Consider the following 25,278-nt stretch of genomic DNA (forward strand, 5'->3'; position numbering starts at 1 on the left):
TCAATGAGCCACAATCAGGGCCAGTATTCATGCAGTATGGACCCAAATAACCAGAGCCCATTCCATCCAAGTCAATAGAATGGCTCCGGGATACCCCTGACTTGCCTCTGTGCTTACTTTCAGATCTTTATTCTTTGTTTCTGGTTCTGTTTTTAAACTCCAGGCTTCATTAAACTCTTCTATATTTTTTACTCTGTCTTACCCAGTTTTATTCTTTTTACTTTCTGCCACATTGGGTTGGTCTTACTAAATCCCAGCTCACTCCAAAACTGTAAACTCCTTAGAAATAGGAGCCATGTCTTTTTTCTTCTTAATCTCCCACTGTATCTAGTATCATACTAAGCATGTAGGAGCAGCTGAACAATAAATATTTTGATTATGTGCAATAAATTATTCATCTGAATTAATCCTTATCAGGTGAATTTTAATAGTATCTAGATTATAAATGTCTCTGGAAAGTTGATCATTGCAACTTGTTTATGGGGGAGGGAGGTTAGTTCTCATACTATTCTGTTTACTTTCATATGTGTTCAAAATTTTCCACAATAAAAGTTTTTAAAAGTGATGTGACAGTTATCATTCAGGAGGTAACATTTAAACAGACTGGAGGAGGGCCTACCTGGTGACGCAAGGGGTTAAGTCTGAGCACTGTGAAGCTGTCCGTAGCCACCGCAGCATGAGTTCGATCCCTGGCCAGGGAGGTGACCCACATGGTACAGCAGACCTCTCTTGTCTTGCCTGCTACTCCCCTCAGCAGTGTATTTCCGTCAATCTGCCTGTTCTGCTCCCCACTCTGTCTCTGGCAAATCCTCTCAAATTCCCCCTTCCCCACACCTCTGAACTGTGCCCCAGTTCTTGTATGCATAAATAAATAAATCTTAAAAAAATAAACAGACTGGAGGAGCTAAAGAAGATAAGGGAAAGAGCTGTGTGTGTGTGTGTGTGTGTATGTGCGTGTAGGGAATGTGCCAAGCAAAGAAATAGCCAACACAAAGCATACTGGCAGAATGCTGTTCTCCATGAAACCCTGAATGGAGGAAGGTATAGGAATAGGTAGGAAGGTAATTTGTTTGGGGGTTTAGGTCACTTTAGTGACTTCACATGAAGGTCATATCCATCCATAAGGGCTTCAAAGACACTGCTGCAGAGTTGGGTTCAGATGTATTTTCCTTGGCAATTCATTAAACCATTTAAACACCCTGCATTTCTTTACTTTGATTCTGAAATAAGAATCTCTAATACATATTATCCTCACCATCCAATAGCACTTGCTGTCATAATGGAAGTGTTCCCTGTCTGCTGTCCAGTGTGAGAGCTACTATCCACTTGTGGCTGTTGAGTGCTTGAAGGTGTCTGGTATAACCAAGGAGCTCAATTTTTAATCTAATTTTGTTTTCATTAAATTGAACTTGAATTTCTATGCCCATGATAAATAATATAAAAGAGGAAACAAGAGTGCCATCCAGAGTCTGGGTAAGAACCAAAGAGTTGGGTGGGTCCATCCCAGGCATGTCCAGGCACTAGGACAGGTTTAGGCATGCCCAGGCATGTCTAGCTCCTAGACGACCACTCAGAATTGAGATACAACCAGTCACCACATAGGATCTTTCCACCCATTAGAACTTCACTGCCAATGACTTCATTTGCATAAAGCATAAACGAGTGGTGACTACCCATCACCCCATGGAAGCAGCTCACAGCTCGAGTTCTTGAATCTATGCCCTCTGGATTGTAGTTCTAAAGTCCCGAATAAACATTTTTCCGTTGCTGCAACTTGACCAGACTTGGGTTTCTCAGTCTGCATCCTCCTGTGGCTGGTGTCTACCATATTGAGAGATGGTTCATTCATTTGGCTTTTCCTTCCCCACTGGTTTTTATTTAGTTCAAGCATCCAGGTCAGTCTCACCCCCAAGCATATACAAATTTTTTTTTTAATAGAGGCATGTTTTATTTATTTGTTTGTTTTGTTTATACATGCACTGGGTACAGTCAGAAGCACGGGAGGGTGAGAGAATCCACCAGAGCCAGAGCGGGGAGCAGAGCAGGCAGAAGGACCGAAGCACACTGCTGAGGGGAGCAGCGGGCGGCAGGAGAGGTCTGCGCGCCATGTGGGACCCTCCTCCAGTGGCCGGGGAGCAGCCGGGGATCGAACCGGCGCCGCAGAGGCCGCGGGCAGCTTTGCAACCCAAAGCTCAACCGCTGCGCCACCGGGGAGGCCCAAGCATATACAAATTTGCCTGACTATTTCCTGTGTATCCTTCAGGTCCGAGCTGAAGTGATATCTTTCCTGCTAGAAGTAGGTCCCCCTCCTTTTTGCTCTCATGGTACCTAGTTTTCCTTGAAGGCACTTCTCCCCATGCACAACTGCACTTTGGTACTTAATGAATATCTAAAGCCAAAAGCTCTTCAAGGTTGGGGTGTGGTCACCATTGTCTAGCCACATAGTAGGTCTACACTAAATACTGACTCAAGTGGAAATAAGGAAGGAGCCTTGTCTATGTATACGGTTTGAGGAGGTGGAAATGAGGGGCCTCTAACCCAGTTTGGGGAGGGGGTGGTAGTTAGGGAGTAGTTTCTCCAATAAACCTTATTTAGGATTTTAAAGGATAAGTAGGAATGAGCAACATGAAAGTAGGTTGTAGAAAGCTATTTCCTACAAAAATGAAAGCCAACAACAGGAAGAAGTAGGAAAAGTATGGGACAGTTTGGGGGTCCATGGGTAGTATGTGGCGATTGGGTGGGGACTGAATGTAAGGACAGGGGTTGCCTTGAAATGGATCCTATTGGTCTAGTGTTGCCAGAGGTTTTCTTTGTTTATTTCTCTTTTTTTTTTTTTTTCTTTTTAGAGTCATAAGTAAATAGTTCAGCTTTGCTGGTCAGAAGCTAGGTCAAAGTTTCTAAACTTCTGAATTCTGCAATACAAAACCCGCCTTAGACAATATACAAATGATGGGGTGTGGCTGTGTTCCAAGGAAGCTTTGTTTATGGACACTGCAATTTGTATTCCAGATAGTTTTCATTTGACATATCATTTAAAGGTTTAAACAACCATTCTTAGCTTATGGAAGTTATGAAAAGAAGGAAGCTGGCCATACATGGCCCTTGGTAGTTGCTCTGGGGGAAGGGAAGACACTGGAGGGTTTGAAGGAGGGCAGGGAATGGCCAGACCAGTTTAACTGTGGCTGCCTCCCTCTGCCTTCAGTGGGATCTCAGTGGTCCTGTCCATAGCAGTTTTGGTTGAGAGACTGAGCAGCAGTCTGGGTGATAGATGGTGAGGGCCTGAACCAGAGCATTGTTAACAAGGATGGGAGAGAAAGGCCTGCTTGGAGACATACATATTGGAATCAGCTGGACTCAGTGATGGATGTGCAGGGTAGGGAGTAAAAAAATGATGTCCCAGCTATGATTCAGCAATCATCTCAGCAGGATCCCTGTGTTCTCATTGACCAAAAAAGAAACAGCACATCCTAATGCATGTTTAGTTCTGGGGCCATTTGTAGGGTCTTTCTTTAATCTGCAAGATATCTCACCTGGTTCTAAATTTATAACCTACTTGTTATAATATATAGCAAATACAAACTACATGCTATTTAATAGGAATAGCTTTGTTTGCTGGTGAATGGATTATCTAATTCTGTTACTTTATAAAAATGATACCCCTCGTGGGAAATTCCTTTAACTTTTGTTCAGTTTTGCTGTGAACCTAAAGCTGTTCTTAAAAACAAAAACAAAAAATAAATAAACTTTTTTTTTTAAAGGTACTAGATCCAGAGCTACTAAACTGGGGACTGCATGACATAGTGTCATACAAGTAAATTGCAAAAGTAAAGAATATTGATACTCAGTCATCTGTAATCATTGACATATTTGCACATCCTATAGCACCTGAAAAAGTAGCTAAACAATCTCAAAGTACACAATTGCAGAACATAAACTTGGCATCCCATGTTAGAAAAACTCATGTACTGAAACCTAAGATTTTGAGTGTAGTTGACCTCCTATAGCTTTTTCCAAATCTCAGTTGCTTTCCTCTTTACTGTAAACAGTGAAGAGGGATTAAAAATCTTGTTATTCCAATTGTTAGTAAATGTTGCATTACCATAAAATTGCATAAATCATCAATGCAGCCCTATAAAGCCTCCTTCCCACTTGCCCTGGTCTAGAGGATGTCTACTATGTGAATGTTAATGAAAACTGAATTCATTTGTGAGATAACTTTGAATACTACTTGAGGGCTAGAGCAATCTAGTTAAATAAGAAAATTTGTGGTGTGTGCCCTGCAGATCTGCATTAAGATACCACTGATAAGGGACTCCCTGGTGGTGCAAGGGGTTAAGACGCAACCTATGAAGCTGTCCATGGCCGCTGCAGCGTGAGTTCGATCTCCAGCCTGGGAGCTACCCACATGGCACAGCAGACCTTTCCTGGCTCGCCCACTGCTCCCCTCAGCAGTGTATTTCGGTCACTCTGCCTATTCTGTTCCCCACTCTGTCTTTGGTAAATCCTTTCACCCCCAGCACCTCGGGAGCCTGTTCCTCAACTCTTGTATGCATAAATAAATAAATCTTTTTAAAAAAAGATACCACTGATAAGATTGGAGGGAATTGACTGTTTTTTGTAATGATGTCCTTGATTTTTATGGCGTTGCTTTTATCCCTGTTTAGGCATTCGGTTTTGCCTCTGGTAGGAAGTAACCAAGTTCTGATTTTGTAGTATTGTTTTTCTGTCTACAAGATTCCGAGAGATTTATTTCTTGCAAATCTGTAATGAGGTCTAGGATTCTTTACCTATTCTCTGTGGTCGTCTAGTTCAATAAATGTATTAAGTCAGTATATGAGAAAGCAGGTGAGAAAATGATGGATTAACTGAAATTTACAGTTAGTAAATTAACAGCTAGTAAAAGGTTGCCTTATTATCATAAGATATTTGTCAAAAAAAGCAAAAGAAATTCTCAATGTGGTGGTCCTAGTTAAAGAGCTTTGTGTAGAAAGTTATTACCCCTAAGAAGAATGTCTCACACCTCCTCTTTGTTTTAACCATCCCCTCCCACCTCAGCTCCCTCCTTAGTGCCTGTTTTGCACCTTTGGACACTGTGACCCAATAGTTCAGCCCTTGGCATAACATAATGGTGATGGCTTGTGTCTATGCTCACTGTCAGCGATTATCCTGAATGTCTCTTCCCATGTGTCATTACCGCCCCCTGCATGCAGATGAGGAAACTGAGACCTGAAGAGTATAAGCCCCTTGCCCAAGACCACCTGGCTAGAACTTGGTGGAGCTGAAATTCCAACCTAGGGAGTGAGCGGCAGTTCCAGCCTTGACACAATTCCTCCCCTTACTACAAGGCCACGGCCTCAACTAGATTCAAATGAGCTAGATTCAAATGAGCTTCTGTGAACATGTTCTTTGCTATTCCTTGCCCCCATCTTCTATTCCAAGTCCCCACTAGGGCTTTCAGATCTGAGGAAACTCAAAATATATGGCAAGTGGCGGCCAGGAGTGGGCTTACAGGGCTTACGGAAATTTACTAACTGTGAATTTCACTTAGTCAATCATTTTCTCACCTGCTTTCTCAGTGCCTTCACACCTAAGCAAAAGGGTTTATCACAGAAGCAGAATATACTTCTGATTGTTCTGGAATGTGATTCTGGAATTGGTGTCCTTTAATGGACTTCTACCATGATGCTGGAGTCTGGTCCTTATCATCTCTTCTGGATCACTGAAGAGGCCTTTTAATGACATGTTCAATCTCCAAACTTGCCTCTCCCAGTTTATTCTGTAACCAGTGCCTGGGGTTCTAGAACATAAATTTGATTTGAGATCCCCTTTTTAAAACCTTTTTGACATCCTGTTGCCCTTGGGATAGAGAATGATCCCTATAAGTCACATCTCAAGTCCTGAGTGATCCCTCTGCTTGCCTCTCCAGCCTTGTTCTGACCTTTCCAGCCTCACACCCCTCATATTTTCCATCCGGCTTGCAGAACCTGTTTGCATTTCTCCAGGAGGCATGGCTTTCTTGCCCCTGAGCCTGTGTCCCCAGCACAGCACTTTTCTTCACTGCTGCAGTTGTGCGTACTCACAATTCTAGGTAGTAACACCTCAACAAACATTTCTTGCATAAATAAGTGAAAATTGTCCATTCCATTTTAATTGCTTAACATTTTAATCTCTCAATTTCCCATATTTATGATCTGTTTTTGGCAGTAACTAAATTTCATCTGTCTTTCAAATGTTTACTTTTTTTTTCCTTGCCTTCTCTTCTTCCACTCTTTGGCACCTCCCTTTCAAAGATAATGTGGTCCTGTTTTTTTGGCTTAGTCTTCTCAGTTACCAGCACAATGATCCTGAATTGCTCATTTCTATCAGGACTGTTGAAGAACTTGGCTGCATATCTTAGAGCTGGCAGGGTCCTTCTGTAGCAGTTCAAGCCTTGTTTGGGCTGTGTTTGCCTGCAACTCTGGGGAGGATAAGCGAGCATTGTGTTTGTTGCACAATGTCTTCAAGAGATAGAATTTTCCTTCAAGTTACTTGTTATGAGCAGGGAGGAATGAAGAGGAAGGCCGTTTGGGTGGAAATCATACAAAGAAGACAAGGGTCTCTAAGAAGAAATTTTCCCTGGTTAACATGATTCATATTTGAATATAGATATAGATTAACTTAGAGTATCCACTTCCACTTGCTATCATAGTTACAAAAGAATCACTGTAGAAGGGGCCCAATTAATAACAATTGTTCTGTGTTGCTTTTTCCTTGTTCCAGAGGTTACTCTGAAGGTTCATGTCAGCGACGCCAGCACCCATCAGCCCATCCCAGAGGCTCTGATTGAGGTTTTCACCAACCAGGTCTCCATTGCCTCTGGCACCTCGGGCTCAGATGGAGTTGCCTTCATCAAGTTCCAGTATAAGCTGGGCACTCAGCTGATCGTCACCGCCACAAAGCACGCCTACGTACCAAACTCGGCTCCGTGGAAGCCTATCCGATTACCTGGTAAGGTGCTCTTCACCCTTCGTGTAAACGGAGTCAGCCACAGAAGCAATTTTGAAAGTGTAAGACAGTCAGCAAAGTGTTTATTCTCTGCTTTATATTTGGGGCCCCTTATGTGACGGGACAGTGGGGCTAACATATGAGGCTTTTTAACATACACAATGTAATCAAAAGCCTTAGTTTATATTTATTCCCCTGACATTCCATTCTCTACCTTACTGACTTTAATTGGAAGATGGGGCTTGGGCAGTGCTTCCGAATGGAGCCTCCTTGTTCTGCTTTCTGGGGCCTGAGAACAAGGCAGTCAAAGAGTAAGGGCAAGACTGTCTTTATCTTTCCCCCCTTCTTACCTACTGAGGATTAACACTCCAGTGTATTCAATGCACCTTCAATAATACTCTTCATTTGCACACTTCTAATCACCAAAATGTGTGGGGTTTTTCCCATGCATCAAGCAATTCACAGATTCTCAGACACCAGCAAGGTATCCTACAGTTTAACAACTCTGACGCCCATTTCTGGACGTAGAGTCAGATCCCACAGTTAAGGCCTAAGTTCCACAAGTCTGTCCCCTTGGCCCCAGTTCAGACCGCAGTCCCCAGACCAGGTTGTCACCTGTGCTTCTGACTGGCGGGCTATGAGTCAGAGATTCCCATGATTCCCTCCTTGGGGGTTCATTAATTTGCTCGAGTGGCTCACAGAACTCAGTGAAAAGATCCCATATGACAGCACAGTTTATTACAAAATGAACAGCCACATGGAAGAAATGCTTTGGGCAAGTTATGGTGTGCTCTCGGGCCACGCCACCCTCCCAGCAGCTCCATGTGCTCATCTACCTGGAAACTCTGAACCCCATCCTTTTGGATTTTTTTTTAAGATTTATTTATTTTTATTTAAGAATTGGGGTACAGGCCACAGATGCGGTGGGTGAGAGGATTCACCAGAGGCAGAGCGGGAAACAGAACAGGCAGACTGACCGAAGCACACTGCTGAGGGGAGCAGCGGGCGAGACAGGAGAGGTCTGTCCCTCCATGTGGGTAGCAACCTGGCTGGCTGGGAATCGAATTTGTGCTGCAGTGACTGCGGATTGCTCCACAGGTTACGTCTTAATCCCTGTGCCACCAGGGAGGCCACTCCTTTTGGATTTTTATGGAGTCTTTATTATTTAGATGGGTTTGATTAAATCATTAGCCATTGGTGATTGATTTGACCTCCAGTGCCTCTTCCTTCCTCTGTGGTTATGGTGTTGGGACTGAAAGTTTCAACTCCTACTTCATGGTTCCTTCCCTTGCCTGCCAGCCCCTAACCTCAAGTTATCTAAAGGCTTTTCAATAAAACACTATGTTAAATTAACTCCAATTGAAAAGGAGCTTATTATGAATAACAAAAGACACCTTTATAGCTCTTATCACTTAGGAAATTCCAAAGGTTTTAGGAGCTCTAAGCCTGGAAGAGAGTCCAAAACCAAATATATTTCTCTTATTATAAGTCACAATATCAGGGCCTCCCTGGTGGCTCATGGGTTGAGCGCTGTGCTGTGAAACTGTCCGCAGCCTCTGCAGCACAGGTTCAATTCCTGGCTGGCCAGGGGGAAACCCACATTGCGTGGCAGACCTCTCCTGCCTCTCCCGCAGCTCCCCTCAGCAGTGTCTTTGTTCTGTCTGCCTGTTCTGCTCCCAGCTCTGTCTCTGGTGAATTCTCTCACCCTCCCGTGCCTCTGACTGTACCCCAGTTCTTGTATAAATACATGAATCTTTAAAAAAATTAAATAAATCACAATATCACATTACCATTCACCTCTTCAAAGAGGTCAGTATTCCACAAGGGGCTGATGAAGATTTGGCTGGGGTGGCATAGGTGGAGAACAGCCCAAGGTCCCCTTTCTGTCCTCTGATCCCAGGCTCCAGGCAGTACCTGGACCACATTATCTCTGGGCACCAAGATGAGGTGAATAACAAGGGTGGAGATAAGAGCCAGGGGAGGAGGGAGGAGCACGGTTCTGGCTCCCAATCTGTGATTGGGTCCCTCTTGCTCTAATGACACTTCTGTAAAATGGAACTAATACCTAGAGTTGTTCTGATTAAAAATGAGTTAACATATATCACCCACCTTCTAGTGCCTATAACAGAGTAGGGGCTCCATAAATACATGGTACCTGGCACAGGTCCACTGTTAGTGCTCATCTCTGCTGCAGCCACACCCCATCACCATCCCTGCTGCTTATTTATTAAGTCCCTACTGTGTGCCAGGCACTGCCCTGGGCATCAAGAACAGATCTAGGAACACAGAACTTGCCCTGAGGAAGTTTGTAATTTAGTTATGGAGTCATCCATGTACATGTACGCCACCCCTATTTAATTTGGAAAATGCTGAGAGATTTGCAAGTCTCTGTACATATGGGATGCTGGCGGGGAGCTTCCATGAGTGAACACAGGCTTCCTGAGGGGGCGAGAAGAGAGCTGAGTGTTGAGGATGAATAGATATTCACATGTCCTGACATGTGAAAACATCAGACTCAGGGACTCAGCCATTCAGTCTGGGATGAGGCGACCCAGGAGTCTGCCTTTTTGTCATGCAACTCCTTCCTGCTCAATAGTTATGAATAAAAATGTTCACCAAAGTGTGAGGCCACTGCTTTGTGATACAGATACAACTGGAGACTATGTAGAAAAATTTTAGAGAAAAAGATATAAGCCCAAGTGACATTTAGCAGGCAAAAATCCAGCAAACTTTGTGGACTAGATGGGAAAAGGTAAGAGAAAGGGCAAAACACAAGAAATGTGAGTTGAATCTCAGGTTTCTGGTTGGTGATGGAAGGGACCGAACAGATGGACAGTGGGTGGGAGACACACACCCTGCTTCCTAAAGCGGCCGTGATGTGATAGGTTCTGTGAAGCCCCCTTTCTCCGTCCCAAGCTCAGAGGGATGGCATGTGGGGGAGGTTGGGGGGTGGGAGGAAAAGGTTGAGTTCTTCACCCACGTCCCTAAGCACTGATTGGCTCTTACCCACTCCCCCCAGCCCCTGGCAACCATGCCTCTCCGCTCTGTCTCTGTGGGTTTGCCTGTTCTGGACACTGCAGAAAAGTGGGACCCATTGCATGTGGCCTTTGGTGGCTGGCTGCTTTCTCTTCGTAATGGTTTCGAGATTCATCCACGTAGCCTGAATCAGTTCTTTATTCCTTTTTATGGAGGAACAATATTTCATTGTATGAAAATACCACTTTTTTTTTCATTTGTTCATCACTTGATGGATATTGGGTTGTTTGCATTTGGGGGCTGTTATGAATTACATTCATGGGGACATTCTCATATGAGCCTTTGTGTGTGTTGGTGTTTTCACTTCTGGAGTGGGTTTGCCAGGTCACATGGTAACTGTGTTTAATATTTTGAGGAACTGGCAGGTTTTTTTCCCATGGCATTTGGCACATTTTGCTGTCGTACAGCCACGTGTTATGTTCCGAGTCCTCCTCTAAGATAGTGCCCTTGAAGGACAGCCTGCTGCCCCTGTTGATCTGCTCCGCCTGGGACCCAGCACTGAGCCCTGTGTATAATGGCAGCTCTAAATAAACTGCAGAGGGTGTGTGAAAAGGAGTTGTGGCCAAGGCTAGCTCACTAGTTCCCTCTGTACCTTTAAGAGTTAGCAATGCTTGCTGGTGGGAGTGCAAACTGGTCCAACCACTATGGAGAGCTGTGTGGAGATTCCTCAGCCTACTAAAGATAGAGCTTCCATATGATCCAGCAATTCCACTCCTAGGTGTTTACCCAAAGGACACAGAAACATTAATTCAAAAGGGCACCTGCACCCCTATGTTTATAGCAGCACTATTTACAATAGCCAAGCTTTGGAAACAACCCAAATGCCCAAAAATAGATGACAGGATCAAGAAGATGTGATACATATACACCATGGAATATTACTCAGCAATCAAAAAAGATAAACACATGCAATTTGCAGTAACACGGATGGCACTGGAAGGGATCGTGCTCAGCAAAATAAGCCAGAAAGAAAAAGAAAAATACTGGATGGTCTCACTCATAGCAGGAATCTAGAAAACCCAAATAAGAAACCAGGAAAAAGAGTAACTATAAGAAAGAAAAAATCAAAATCAACAAACAACTATGAACCAGAGATACTCTGTGGGAGGGGGGGAGGAAAGGAGGGATTGGGGACAAAATAAGGGAGTTGCAATTGTATGGGGAATATAAAAATAAAATTTAAAAAAAGAGTTAGCAGTGCTATGTAATTGATATTCTTAGCGCTTGATATCTCTGGTTCTCGATATTTTCCTCCAAAGACACTTTACCGCTCCAGGCCTTCCTTCCTCCTCTTTAAATTCAGAGACAGACTGGATGAAATGCAGGGGACCTTAGAATTTAAGTCCATGTAGCATAGCAAGTGGTTGAGGACAAACTAAGAGTTTAAGTTCCAGCTCCAGTGTTTACCACTTGTGGGATTGTGGGGAATTTGATTCACTCCCTATAAATCTGTTTCCTTAATTGTCAAATGGGCATGTTAATACTATCAATTTAATAGTGTTGTTTTGACTTTCAATAAATTACTAAAATATGAACAGTCAGAATAATGTCTGACCTGTTAGTAAGGGTTCAGTAATGTCAGTGGTTATTTTTACTCCATAATACATTCACTTGTTTTCTCTTAAATTCATATTATACCCAGAAATTTGTAGGGTTTATGTATTTTTTTTTAGTTGGCAGTACAGGTACACAGGCAAGAATTTTAGAATAGCACAGGTTTTGTGGGCATTTTGATTTAAATGTCAGAATTCCCTTATATTCATTTTGTTTCTGCAGTATTTTCTTCACTGAGCCTTGGCCTGCTTCCAGAACGATCTGCTACTCTAATGGTGTATGAAGATGTTGTCCAAATAGTATCAGGATTCCAAGGTATGTTTGATAACTAAATAGAAGAGAATAGTAACTTTCAGGCAAATTACTAAAATCTCAGGGATGGCTTGTTGTCAGATAGTGATGGTGATGAATTTATCTCGTGCCTGGACAGAAGGTCTGCCATCCCAGTGAGTGCCCGACACATTTGAATTTTGGTTGAATTGTCTGTTGCCCTTGATTCTATTTCTTTTTTGGTCCAGCCTTTAAGTGTATATGAGAAAAGAAGGTTTCTATTGCACTGTTTTTACCACATCTCTTTCTTTCCCAAAGGGAAGAATATTCAAATCATGACATCAGTTCCAGAATTCACCTTGGACCTCACTGACCAGGGCACTGGACACTCTTAAAAGGTCCACAAGCATTTGGGGGAACAGTTTCAGTTTGCAAGATGAGATTGTTCTAGAGATCTGTTGCATTGTGAATATGTTTAACACTACAGAACTAGACACTTAAAAATGGCTAGCGTGGTTAATGTTACATATATTTTTAACACAATAATAAAAGTCTCCTCCCCCCCCCCAAAAAAAAATGAAAAGAAAGGTTCATTGGCATTTGATCATGGACTTTTTCTTTCATCTCCTGGCCTTGTTTTGTTTTGTTTTTAACCCACATCATATACATTGATGTGTATGAATGTGACCTCCTCCCTTCAAACTTCTCTTGCAGAAAAACTAATTCAGGAAGTTGGTGTTGGGGTTAGAATTGGGAATAAAGCTTGTGTAAGGTCAATTTGTGTTGGGGTCATTTTCCGCCATCTAAATCATGATCCTGAGAATATTTCCCAGTTGTTAATGTTTCAGCAGATTAGTTTTTATTTACTTTATTCCTTTATTTGAATACCATTTTGCAGTAGTTATTCTCTACCTGATCACATTCGTGTGCCATCTGCAAGTGAGGTGGGCACCTTTCTCCCTGTTTTGAGTGACTATGAACAGTCTAAGATATGTTGAAGAACCAGTCTTTCTCCCAACCTGGAGTATATGGGTTTTTAAAACAGATTATCTTGTTACATGTTGTTCTAAGGGCTATGATTTTCTGTGATTTTCATCGCCTGTTCATCAATTTATAAATGCCTCCCTTCCTTTTCACTGGTCCTTTCTCTCCATTTATATTTTCCCATAGTTAATCACCAGCTCCTGTCTTTCCAGCCAGTCTCAGCCTGTGTTTCAGGTTTTCTTCTGCTTGCTTTATTTTTTTTTTTAAAGATTTATTTATTATTTATTTATTTATACAAGCACTGGGTACAGTCAGACCGGTGGCCGGGGAGCAGCCGGGGATCGAACCGGCGCCGCAGAGGCTGTGGGCAGCTTCGCAACCCAGTGCTCAACCGCTGCGCCACCGGGGAGGCCCTCTTCTGCTTGCTTTAAATGGCCCATCTTTTCCATGAGGTACCGGTCTACCAGCAAAACCTTCTGTGAAAAGTTCTCAAGTAGGTGGGCAGCAAGGCTTCTGTGCTACAGCCCTGCCCCTGGGCCTTTGAAAACAGACAAGAGCCAGGCCATGGGGTACAGTTGAGAAAGGGATGTTTTCCAGTGGAACCCCACATGCACCCTCTTCCCCAACCCTGAGCCTGTGTCCTGTGCGACTCAAACATACGTTCAGCCTTTCCTCTTCTGCTCTGAACATCGCCACTCCCTGGTTTGAAATGTCCCTGAGGACATGCCTTCCTTGCAGCCTTTGCTAGTGGCAGCTGAGTTTCCACACAGTGGCTTACTCTATTGCTCCCCTGTAACTCTTTCAAATTATTCTGCCTCCTTCTGCCTTCAATCAATGTAGCTCCTTTGGAAGCTGATTAGAGCACTGGCCACTTTTTGGTCAACTTTCCTCCTGGAATGAAGACTTTAGCTCTTGGTTCTCTGCTTCACACTGTTCTCGTAATTGCATCTGGGTCTATTAGCATCCATATGGATGGGGCCCCCCCTTCACACCCCAGCTGCTGTTCTACTCCAGGAGTGCTTCTCCTCTGCCTACCTCAGTCACCTACATCCACAACCATGCCCTTGAGCTCATTGTTCCTGCAGCTGTGCTACCTCTAGGCTCACTCGCCACATTCCAGCCTCCACTCCACAGCATGGGCTCTACCCACTGAGACCTTCAGTATATCCTGACTGCCATGTTCTTCCCCTCACGATCGCCTCCCTTCATTCCTGGGTGCTGTGCTTTATCCTTGGGAGTGCTCCCTTGCAGACATTCTCAACACTCTTGCTCCTCTTTCCCTCTGCCACCTTTGCCTAAGTAACTTCTGACCCTGGTAGAGCTCAGCTACTGATGGCCGCACCAAATAACTGCATGTGGCTCAAGGAAACCTCAGAGTTGCATGACTAGTTGCAGTGGTCATAACCACAGACCTCAGATGGGCTCTCAGCCCTGCAGGAAGGAGGACACTTCCTAGTAATTTAGTTTTTGAATCTCCAACATGGCTATGTCATCTCCTGTCTTCTAGCTTCCTGTCTTAGGTCACACACACAGTCATACACACGTATTCTCACATTCTTTTTCAGCTAATGACACCTCTACATAGTTCATTGAGAAACAGAGCCCTTACCTTCCCACCACAACCCACGCCCTCCTGCTGCTCCCTGTCACACAGGAGGAAGCGTCCCTGTCGATGACATGCCAGTGCTCCTGTTTGTGCTCCACACTCCATCTCTTCTTTGTCACAGGGACTCCTTTGCCATACTTCGCCCCCTCTCCTGCACTGCTGCTTCCTCCCACTCTGTAGTGGACAAATTTAAAGTCTGTGCATCGCTAAAAAAGTGCTCTTGTGACTGTATTCTGCTCCGGCACTGCCCTGCTTCTCTGCTATCCTTTGCAAGGATTGCTGCATCCTTGTCTCCGCCTTCTCACTACTTACTCCCTTTGCAGCATGCTCCAGTCCGCTTTCCTCCCTCATTGCACCACACAAACTGCTTTGTCTGTTTCGTGTGACCTGCAATTCCAGATCACCAACACTTGTGCATCCCTCTGCCTGGACATCTCCACCGCAGCCAGAGGAGACAACTCACCGCCCCGTCCTGGGTCTGTCTTCCCTTCACTTCCATGACATCACGCTGTGATTTTCTTTTTATCCCTCAGTCACATCTCTGGACACTCCAGTGCCTATCTTTGACCTACACTTCTTTTCAGTTCTCCCTATATCCATTGCTTTAAATGTTCCCGAGACACCTGTGACTCCCAGTTTCTTATCTCCAACCCACACTGTCCCCTGAGATGCAGGCTTAGGGCTGGCTGCTTATTTAACCATCTCTATTTGGATATCTAATAGGCATCTCAAACTTAACAGGCACACAGAACTCTGGATGCTTTTTATCTTCCATCTCAATAAACGTATATCTGAAGTTGTGAGCAACTACCCTTAATTTGCCAGAAACTACCCTTAATTCTTCTCTCCTATGTCTGTTTCTCTTACAGAACATATTGTCTCTTTCTGCACTGCCATCCCTTTAATGCAAGATCTCTCTAGCCCAACTTCCCCCCAGAAAGCTGCAGTCAATCTTTAGCGGGTCTTTAGCTGGCCACTCTTGCTGACCTAGTGGCCAGTCTTCTCCACATAGTCAAAACCATCAAGTCATCTTGCTTCTTCCTTGATTTTTCCATTGTACTTGGAATAAAATCTCAAGTCCTTATTCTAAGGCTTTCTACCCTGGCCCTGGCTCTTGTGGCTGCCGGGATTATCTGAAAGGCGACTGTAGATGAGGAAGGTATTTATGATAGAGCTTCCCACAGAGAGGGTTCCATTGCTCCCCCTTTCAGCCCCACAATGTTCATCCTCAGCCTTTTCTCTTCTCCTTCACAGCCACCTTTGACATTCACCAGATCCACATGTGTGATCCCTTCCCTGTCCCTCACTCCCTGGGAGTGACACCTTAGTGAGGTGTTTGTGACAAGGGCTCCAGCTACAACCTGCAGGGCCCATTGCTGTGACCACACTCTGTGCAACTGTGGCAGCCAGACCTCCTGCTGCTGCCTCGTCTGCTCCTCACTGTCACCTGCCAGCCCTGACACCTGATTGTCTCCTCCGGTGGCTGTGATGGGTGTAAATGATCTCAGCTACCGTGCCATCTGCCCTCTTTAAGTGGGCAGTTGTGTATGACCTTCATCTCCCCTTCTTATTTATACTCCACGAGTCAGATAGCATTACAGTGAGCCTGAGCCTTAGCACCCGAGTCCTTTCACATGCCACCCTACGCTGACACACACTGGCATGCCTTCTCTGCAGGTACACTTTGTGCTCTTGTGCCAGCCCAGCTGAAACCCCACCCAGACCGTGTAACAGCCTCCCTGGTGTGCTCTTCTTCAGTCTGTGCATTAGGGTGGAGCTGGGCCCGAGAAGGTTAACCAGATTTCCAGCCTCTCACACCTCCTGAACAGTGGACCTTGAGCTGAACTGAAATATAATCTTCCTGAAGCAAACCTCAGCTCTTCCACTTCCTTCAGAGCCTCCCCTCTGCCCAGTGGATAAAATCCATTCTCCTTACCCTACACACAAAGGCCTCCCTGACCTGGCCTCAACCTCCTTTCTAGTGTTCTTCTTCCTGTGTTGAATTCCAGCCTAACTGAATTTCTTTTGGTTTCTTATCTGGGATGTCCTGTCCCATCTTCCCATGTCTTCAGTTCTTCACTGGGAATCAAGACCTGCTTCAAGCCCACACCCTCCAGGGTCTTCTGTGTGTCTTCCCTGGAGATGTGACTCATGTGCCTACCTTGCCTGTCTGCCTCGGCTGCCAAGGGGCTGTATCCTGTGATCCTCCAGACCAACTCCTTGAGTCTGGAGCAAACGCCCTACTCAGGGGTAACCAGTCCACAGTGTGACCAGGGACTGGGAACTAGTTGGAAGAAAAATGCCAGAACCATCAACTCTTGCTCTTCCTTTTACGGGGACTGAACTAAGAGCGAAAATGAAAGTATCGCTTGGTCATGAGATGCAGCCGGGTCCATGACCATCCGGGCCACCTACAACCCCACGTTAGAAGGGGACAGGAAGTTTGAGTAACTAAAAAGGAACGAGTTGACAGCGGGTGGGAGAGAACAATGGAAATTGATGGAGTTAAGTAGCTGCACAGTGTGAAATCCATACACTCAGTCTTAGCTGTCTAGAGCTGCCCTGTGCCTCCCTTGCCCTCTGCCCTATCCCTGCTTTCCCCCACAGCCCTGTCATCCTTAGTCCTCCCTCATGTCCTTCTCAGTAACTGGAGCTGCAGGGTAAAACAACCCTCCAGCTGGGGGCTCTGTAATTTTTATGGTACCTTTCTAGCATATTTGTTAATATCCCTTAAGCCCCCACTAAAATTTAAAGACCTAAAGGTCAAGGACTGTGTCATCATTTCTCAGAGCCCCCAGAGCTTGCCCCAAGCCTGCCCTACAATAGGTACCCCAGGACAGGCCACACAAAGATCAAGTAAAGAAACCAAAAGCCAGTCAAAACCCCACTGCTTGTTTTTACCTCCTATAGAGATGGTGTATGCCATCGTCAATAATTTTCCTTGCTGTGGCTGCTATTAAAAGTACATTTCACATGTGTGCACATGCACACACACTTGCACACATGCACAGTGCATGTGCAGACAATACTTGAATAGCACTTTCTCTGCCATCGTCAGTGATTTTCCTTGCTGTGGCTGCTATTAAAAGTACATTTCACATGTGTGCACATGCACACACACTTGCACACATGCACAGTGCCTGTGCAGACAGTACTTGAATAGCACTTTCTCTAAGGAACAAGACACATGGTCACGTTACAAAACCAAGGATATATTTCATCCAGGTAGCTTCTGTTCCAGGTAATTGACTCAGCCTGTTCTGTCACTGTTCTCTCTATAACCAGAAAGTATATAGAGGACCATTTCTTTCTTTTTCATATCACTTTTTTTACATTTCACTTTTTTTCATCACTGGAGTTTTGTTCATTTTTTAAATTTCTCCTGCCTCACTAGTTTAGTCATGGTAGTTCTACTTTCCTCCATCTTGGTGGAATGAGACTTGCCATAATTATGTGACTTTGTTTCATGTTCTCTTTTTTTTTTTTTTAAAGTTTTATTTTATTTATTTTTTTTATTATTATTATTATTTTTTTAATAGAGGCATGCTTATTTATTTGTTTGTTTGTTTTTGTTTATACATGCACTGGGTACAGTCAGAAGCACGGGAGGGTGAGAGAATTCACCAGAGCCAGAGCGGGGAGCAGAGCAGGCAGAAGGACCGAAGTACACTGCTGAGGGGAGCAGCGGGCGGCAGGAGAGGTCTGCGCGCCATGTGGGACCCTCCTCCGGTGGCCGGGGAGCAGCCGGGGGATCGAACCGGCGCCGCAGACGCTGCGGGCAGCTTCGCAACCCAGCACTCAACCGCTGCGCCACCGGGGAGGCCCTGTTTCATGTTCTCTTACCAGTAAGAAGAAGGGCTGCCTATGTACGGCACTCTTTGCCATTCTGGTGTGTGAAATCAAGATGCTGAATTTATACATGGTATATTAAATTTTTTTTCTTGAACTGGTCAGGTGGATTCAGAGGGGAGGCACTTCAATTCTTACCTGATGAGAAAGGGCGGTGCCCTAAGCATTAGGATTATTGTGTCACTCACATGGCATTGCACGTGAAACCCTTTCTAGAAGGGAGTGGACAGCACTCGATGGGTTGGGGATGCAGCTTTGCATGTGTTACATGTGTTGTTTTGAATGATGCCCCATTGTTTGGTTTTATGGGACCCTACGGTAAAAGATGCAGAAGAATGAAGGTTGCTGAGCAGGGCATAGGGAACATGCTCAGTACTTCCATTGAAGTTTCCATTTTGAAATGTTCATGGTCAAATAAAATATAGTAAACTCATGGTCAATGAGACGTTTCCTTGGAAAATAAAAAAATTGTGCTCTTGTTTTCTTCTCTGTAGGTGTAGTATCTAATGCAGACCATACATGTCTGCGGGATGATGGACAGTGCTTGTTTCCCATACAACCAGCCTTAGCAGTCAGCAACTTTTTTGTTTTAAATGTAACCAAAGTGATTGTGTGTTTATGGTTGATAATGTTTTAAAGAAAGTCTGGTGCAGTTACAATGTGTGACTTAGTAATTGGTTAACTGTAGTGATTTTTCCCAACATCCGCTGTATCTGAAGATGTACCCATTGTTTGCAAATTGCTTTCAGACTTTTTAATGATATGGGAAGAGAATGAGAAGAGAGAATACTTCTCAATTATTTTACAAGAATCATTTTCTTGGAGAGTGTTTTGTACTTTGCTGACGAAAACATTCACATTGAAACCTTGTAGTGGAGGAGTTTTGTGGTAATTCTAAGATTTAAATCACAAGATTATTAACCACTAAGAATGGATAGTAATGTTGGAATTGTTGGATGATTGGAGACCAAACAATGGTGGCCAGCCTGCAGTTCTGGCTCCAGAGCATCTTGCAGGCCACACTGTCTCAAGAAGAACAGAGCACTGTGATGATGATGGAATATGATGATGGTAAATACACAGGTAGAAGAAAGATGCCCGTGATGGCTGGTGGCTTCACTGCCATCAGGACAACTGGCACCACCCATATCAGTGCTCTCCATCCGCTCCTCAATGGCAGTAAGTCGAACATCAGTTTTGAGGTAGACTGTACTAAAAAAGGGTTCAGAGGTTAGATAAATGACTTCATTTCTTCCTTTTACAAATAGTGATTTTCAGCAAGTCAGTTAACCTCTCTGGGCTTTAATTCTCCACCCCACCCCCACCACCAAATAAGGAGAGGAGAGAGTTCCTTCTTCACAGACCTGTTGTGAATAGTACGTGAAATCATACTTACATGAGAGCTTTGTGGATCGTAGCGCACTGAACCACACCTGCAGTACAGTGCAGTAGTGGCTTGGGTCTGCATTGGTTTCTGATTGTCACCACCATGGTCAAGTGTGGAGATCCGTAGGTTTCTGGACAGAAGCAGGATATAATCAGCATAGAATTTAAAACAGCCTGTGTATAAACAGATGAAATAAAAAAAAGGGGTCATCCAAAAGTAGAGGGAACTTTCAGAAGGCTTTTGCAATAGTTAAGGCAAGGGGTTATGAAGAGTAGCATAAAGTAGGGGCAGGAAAAAAGGAAAAGATGATGCTTAGAAGTGCTGATAAGAGAAGCCGCTTGCCCATGAGTGAACATGTGAAGTAGTGCAAAGGGGGAAATAATGATGAAGACCTGGAATGAGACCTGGGTGTGGAGAGGAGGGGGTGCTGTTAAACGGGAAAGAAGGTAGTTTTAGTGTACCTGGTGGGCATCCAGCTAGAACTATCTAGAAGGCAGAGGGAAATGCAGCCTGGGGCTTGGACAGGCTCCAGGTTGGAGAGGAAGGTAAGAGCTGAGGTTGTGGCTGTGGAAGGGAATCCATAGGGAAAGCGTCAGAAGAGTAGAGACAACCGCGTTGAGAAGTGTTTGATCAGGAGGAGTGAGGCCCGGGTGAGTACTGGCAGAGGGAAAAGCAGGCTGACCCTGGGGAGAGCAGAATGCCACAGCATGAATGCCCAGAAGGAGGGGCTTCTGGGCGTTGGGAGCTGGTGAACAGAGTTGACCATTGTGAGGAGGTCTCCAAAGATAAAGGCTGAGAAATGGTATGGGGCTGGCAGATTGCACAGCCATCAGTTGACATTTCCAAGGGCAGCCTGTGTTGTGAAGAAAAAGCCACATCACTGGGGGCGGGTAGAAGGAGAGAAGGCATTTCTATATAGGCATAGCAAAGTTAAAGTCCTATTTTATCTTTCTAGAGAGGAAGAAATGGGCCTATGTATTGCTTGGGGCGGGAAGCTGCAGAGAAAGATTATTGACAAAGGCAAGACTAGTTGGTAGGGTCAAATCTTACAGTAAAAGATACAAAACTTGGGATAGTTGAATTCACCCTGGAGGGAGGAAAGCAAGGACAGAAGAGACATTAAGGAGAAGGAAGAAAGACATTTTAAAGTTCAGAGAGAAGAAGTTGTGGCCCCAGTATTTCCAGTAAAGTAGGACCTGAACCTTTGCGGGATGGTGGTAGAAACCTAAGTCTGAAAAGAACAGAGGAAGTTTGAAACAGCTGCTCCAGGGAAAGTGGGAGAGAGGCATCCAGAGAAGACTGACAGACCTGCCAACTCTCCATCCTCCCATCCCTAACAGTCATATCCCTTTCTGAAACATGGAAATTTAGCAGCTTTCATACATAAAGATTGGCTTAAGAACAGAACCACTCCCCAACCTACCCCACCCCCGCCCCCCACACATACTTTCGATTCTGTTGACATTGTCACTTGGAGTAGCTCCTACCCTTAAATATCTCAGGTGTTTCTGTGGTCACATGAGTCACCAGTGACCTTGCCTTTGCTCCATGGTGGAAAGGATGTCTGGTCCCTCAGCAGGAGAGGTGTCCATGTCATGCCAGGCACAGCATGTGTCCAGTCAGCAGGAAGTCTCACATCCAGCTCTAATGGCCTGCGTTGTCCCTCTGTGGCCCCAGCCCCAGATGTCTGGTCAGGGAACACGTTCTCCTGCACAAAAAAAAGGAAGGGGCCTGGGGGAAGAAGGGGTAGAGCAAGGGCCTGGAGGAGGGAGATGCAATGCCCACTGAAATGCACGACGTGCCAGAAAATAAGAGTGGGCATGAGAGAGAGTCGTGGTCTCTGAGAGGTAGGGAGCAGCCTTGGCTTGGAGTTTCTGGGTCCCAGACCAGTCTCCTTAAGGCCTGGGCTGCTGACCTGGAGTTCAGTATGATTCATTCTCCCCTCATCTTTCAGCAATAGTCGTTTTTCCTTGGTCTAGTTTGAGTGGATTTCTGTTCCTTCTAGCTAAAGGAGCCTTCTCAGAGATCTCACAGGGGCTATTTCTGAGGCGTAGAAGGGCACACACTCTCCCTTGTTCTCATACCAGCCTGGATTGTGTTTTCTGCCTTGACCCTTGTGAGGACAAACCCCCCCCCCCGCCCTTTGCCCTGTCACACTGTAGATATGCACCACTTTTTCCCACTTGACTTCATTTTTTAAAAAGATTTATTTATTTATACAAGAACCGGAGTACAGGCCAGAGGCGCGGGAGGGGGAGAGAATTCACCAGAGACAGAGCAGGGAGAAGAACAGGCAGATGGACTGAAAACACTGCTGAGGGGAGCAGCGGGCGAGACAGGAGAGGTCTGCTGCGCCGTGTGGGTATCTCTGCGGCCGACCGGGGATTGAACCCGCACTGCAGAGGCTGCAGACAGCTTCACAGTGCTGTGCTCAACTGCCTGCACCACCGGGGAGGCATGGCTTCATTTTTTAAAACATTTTTATTGAAGTAACATGAGTTTATAACATGTTTCAGGTATGCAGTGTTATAACCTGATGTCTGTATATATGACATCACAATCACCACCAAACCTCTAGTTTCCACCCACCCCCATAGAATCAACCCCCATTTGCCCACCACCATCTCCCTCCCCATACCACGCTTTTCCTCAAATTAGAAAGTCCTTTGTTTCCCTGCTCTCTGAAACCCAAGCATCAGCAGCATTGTTTAGACTGAAGAATAAAGGAGAAAGGGAAATAGTCCCAGAAAGTTCACAATCATTAAAAAAAATAGAAGCAATGAATGTTGTTGTGTATTTGGGAATGAGGGCATGTTAACTTTGACTTTCCATCTCTGAGAGCACTGCAGAGAAGAACAGAAGAGGCAAACAGCATGTACGGGCAGGGGAAGAAAGGGAGCAGGGAGAAGCAAACTGCTCCTAGCAGTGTGGAGAGCCCCAAGGAGCGTGCAGTGTTGGAACTCTCTGCAGTCGAGGGAGATTCAAATCAGACTTGTATCTTGTATCCTCTCTAAACTGCTGTGTAAAATCAACCAGACCATAAAGAGTTGAGAGTTATAAGCTACAGAGCTGAGATGAGTGCCTCACAGCAGGTTTGCTGTAGGCATAGAGAAGGGCCCGGATGGTCTGGAACAAGCCCTTGTCCAGCTAGTTTCAGTGGAGGTGACCCTAGTCCCATAGGATTGTCCTGACCTTGGTCACCTGGTTCCCAAGACCCTGAAGATGGACCTGTGTTTCATGAAGCAGAGAACCAGCCACTTGAGAAAATTAATCTGGGATTTTCAGAGGACTGATCACATCGGTCCTATGTGGTCAACCCAGCCTACCCCTGCCCCAGAGCTAATTCTGCATTGGTGGTCGGTCCATAGGGCTTCCGTGCGTCAGCTCTAAGAAGAGAAAGTGGGCAAGTTGATTCTGTGAGCTCTGACTCTCTTCTTCTAGAATACGTCCAGACAGGCTTCTTCATGCCTTGATTAAGTTTCTGATCCTGATTAAAAGGGACCCAGAGTCCGTATAGGGACCATCAAGTGTGGGCTGGGCAGTTGCACCAGGACAGTCATGGTCTGGTGAGAAGGCACCCCCAGCCAACCATAGCAGAAATATGGTCGCCTTCAAGCCTAGGGTTGGATGAATGAGGGATGACCAGAACTTCCAGGCACACCATCGCTGTGGAGGGGCCGCTTTATTTTAATCTGGAGAAATGTATATTTTCATTGGTAAATGCTTTTACTTCCGTTTCTACTAGTTAATGTCATGGTGTTTTTGCGCAAAAGAACTTAGCATTTTCACCTCTTGCCACTGGAACTAGAGCGCTAGATTAAAACAGATTGGGGTTTTACCATCAAAACAACATCTGGAACAGAGTGAAACTGGCCAAGTTGCCAGCTAATTCAATAGGGCCTGTGGGCTCCACACGTCCTTCTGCACAAAGGAATCGAGTTTGATGAAGGGAGCATTTCCTATCATTTAAAGTGTCTCACCACAAAAGTCTCACCACAAAAGTCTGCCTCGAATAGAACCCCCCCTTAGAAGAGACCAACTTCCAAGTGACAGCTCCCACTGCGAAAAGAGGGCCCACCACTGCGGGCACGTGGCAGTTCTTGGCCAGGCTGGCTACTGAATCCTCTGGCTCCTCCTCAGCTTGGCGTGTGGAGTTAAGCCATAGTTTCCCAGGGAAATGAAGGATGTATTTGTAACACTATCAAAGGGTATCTCCTGCCTTATTTGTGTGGGAAACCAACACCCTTCATTACCTTGGACTTCTTTCCCAAAATGTTACCCCATCCATGGGGTAAAACCATCCATAGGCACAACCCTGCAGCAGAAAGCCTGCTCACAAATAGAACTTGGAAGGCTTTTTGTTAAAAGCCTAAATAACATCCTGTGTCAAAACAAATGTGACAATGGACTATTATTTCTGTCCCCATAATAGCATGTTGTCACATCTTTGTGTCCTGTGTGGCTGGGGGTAGGGAGGAGGTGAGGGGTGGAGGGGAGAGACATGCTGGAACCTTAGAGAAGCACTTCCTGGTTTTGCATTTTCTAAAAACAGAAACTGCTCCTTGGGGAAGTAACTCAGAGGTTGATGTCTGCAGGTGCCCGGCCGCAGCCTCGAGTTCATTTCCAGAGGAGGGCCCTGCGCTTGCCGGAGAACACCAGCTACAGTGACCTGACCGCTTTTCTCACAGCAGCCAGCTCTCCCTCCGAGGTGGACAGCTTTCCTTATTTGCGAGGATTAGATGGAAATGGAACAGGTAATTGAGTCTCTTCTCTTTTCAGCGGCACGTCTGTATTTTATCTTTATATGTGGCTGGAAGTAGTAGTAATAATGGGAGAACCACGGTTGCCAAAGAGGAATATTTTCTACAAGTTCAAGTGCATTGGAACTGTGTTATTTAAGGAAGTTGAATTCGTCTCCGTGAGCCTTTCTGCTGGTAGCTACTCCTGGAGCACTTTCTTCAATATATAAACTACATATATTTTAATTCAGAGAAGCTCTTTTGACTGAAATTGTATTGTTTTAAGTGTAAGATGAGAGATGTTTTCTAGCCCCCTGTCCTGGCCGCCTTCCACTTGCCCCTGGAACGGGTGTTCAGTGAAACAGCCTGCCTCGCTGTCCTAACAGAGGACATTTGTCACAGAGGAAAGGAAGGTCGGAGGGGTGGGGGACGCTGGGTCTGCTTGGGAGGTGGGAGATGCAGTAACCGGGGGCTCTCTGACAGCATGTGGAACATTTAGGAGTGGGGGACCTCTGCTGCCTACCACCTGAGTCTGTCCAGCCTTCTCTCACGGCTTCCCTTGCCCCTGCCTTTGGCCCTGCAGAGCGGTCAGACTTTGAAGCTGACTTTGCTTCCTCTCCCGCAGACCTCTAAGTCAGCTCTGTTCTTATGGCCCCACTCTCACATGACATGTAGAGCTAAACAATCAGAGAAACTCAAAGGCGCCAGTCAGGAAATATACAATAATTCCTTTTCAGAAAAAAAACTGGGGATGTGTGCTTCCGACCCTGCTCACATCCAAGGAGGCAGCGCAGGGCACTAGGGGTGCACTTGATCCCAGGTCCCCCTCCTGTTGATGGAGAATGGCATATGCTGAAGTCCTGAATTGT

At 45.3% G+C, this 25,278-nt stretch overlaps 1 protein-coding gene across 2 annotated transcripts in view; it reads left to right on the forward strand.

Moving 5' to 3' along the window:
* The window catches only part of FAM171A1 (family with sequence similarity 171 member A1), a gene marked incomplete at both ends in the record, with an annotated part of 114,564 nt that overhangs the window by 56,851 nt on the left and 32,435 nt on the right, over window positions 1-25,278 (forward strand). For both annotated transcript variants that reach the window (XM_084253489.1, XM_084253490.1), the window contains 3 exons: window positions 6,760-6,987; window positions 11,797-11,889; window positions 24,266-24,424. In XM_084253489.1, the coding sequence (XP_084109615.1) occupies window positions 6,760-6,987; window positions 11,797-11,889; window positions 24,266-24,424 (480 nt within the window). The remainder of the gene's footprint in view (window positions 1-6,759; window positions 6,988-11,796; window positions 11,890-24,265; window positions 24,425-25,278) is intronic.

The sequence above is a fragment of the Talpa europaea genome (genome assembly GCF_964194135.1).
Source record: "Talpa europaea genome assembly, chromosome: 14".
Taxonomy (NCBI): Eukaryota; Metazoa; Chordata; class Mammalia; order Eulipotyphla; family Talpidae; genus Talpa; species Talpa europaea.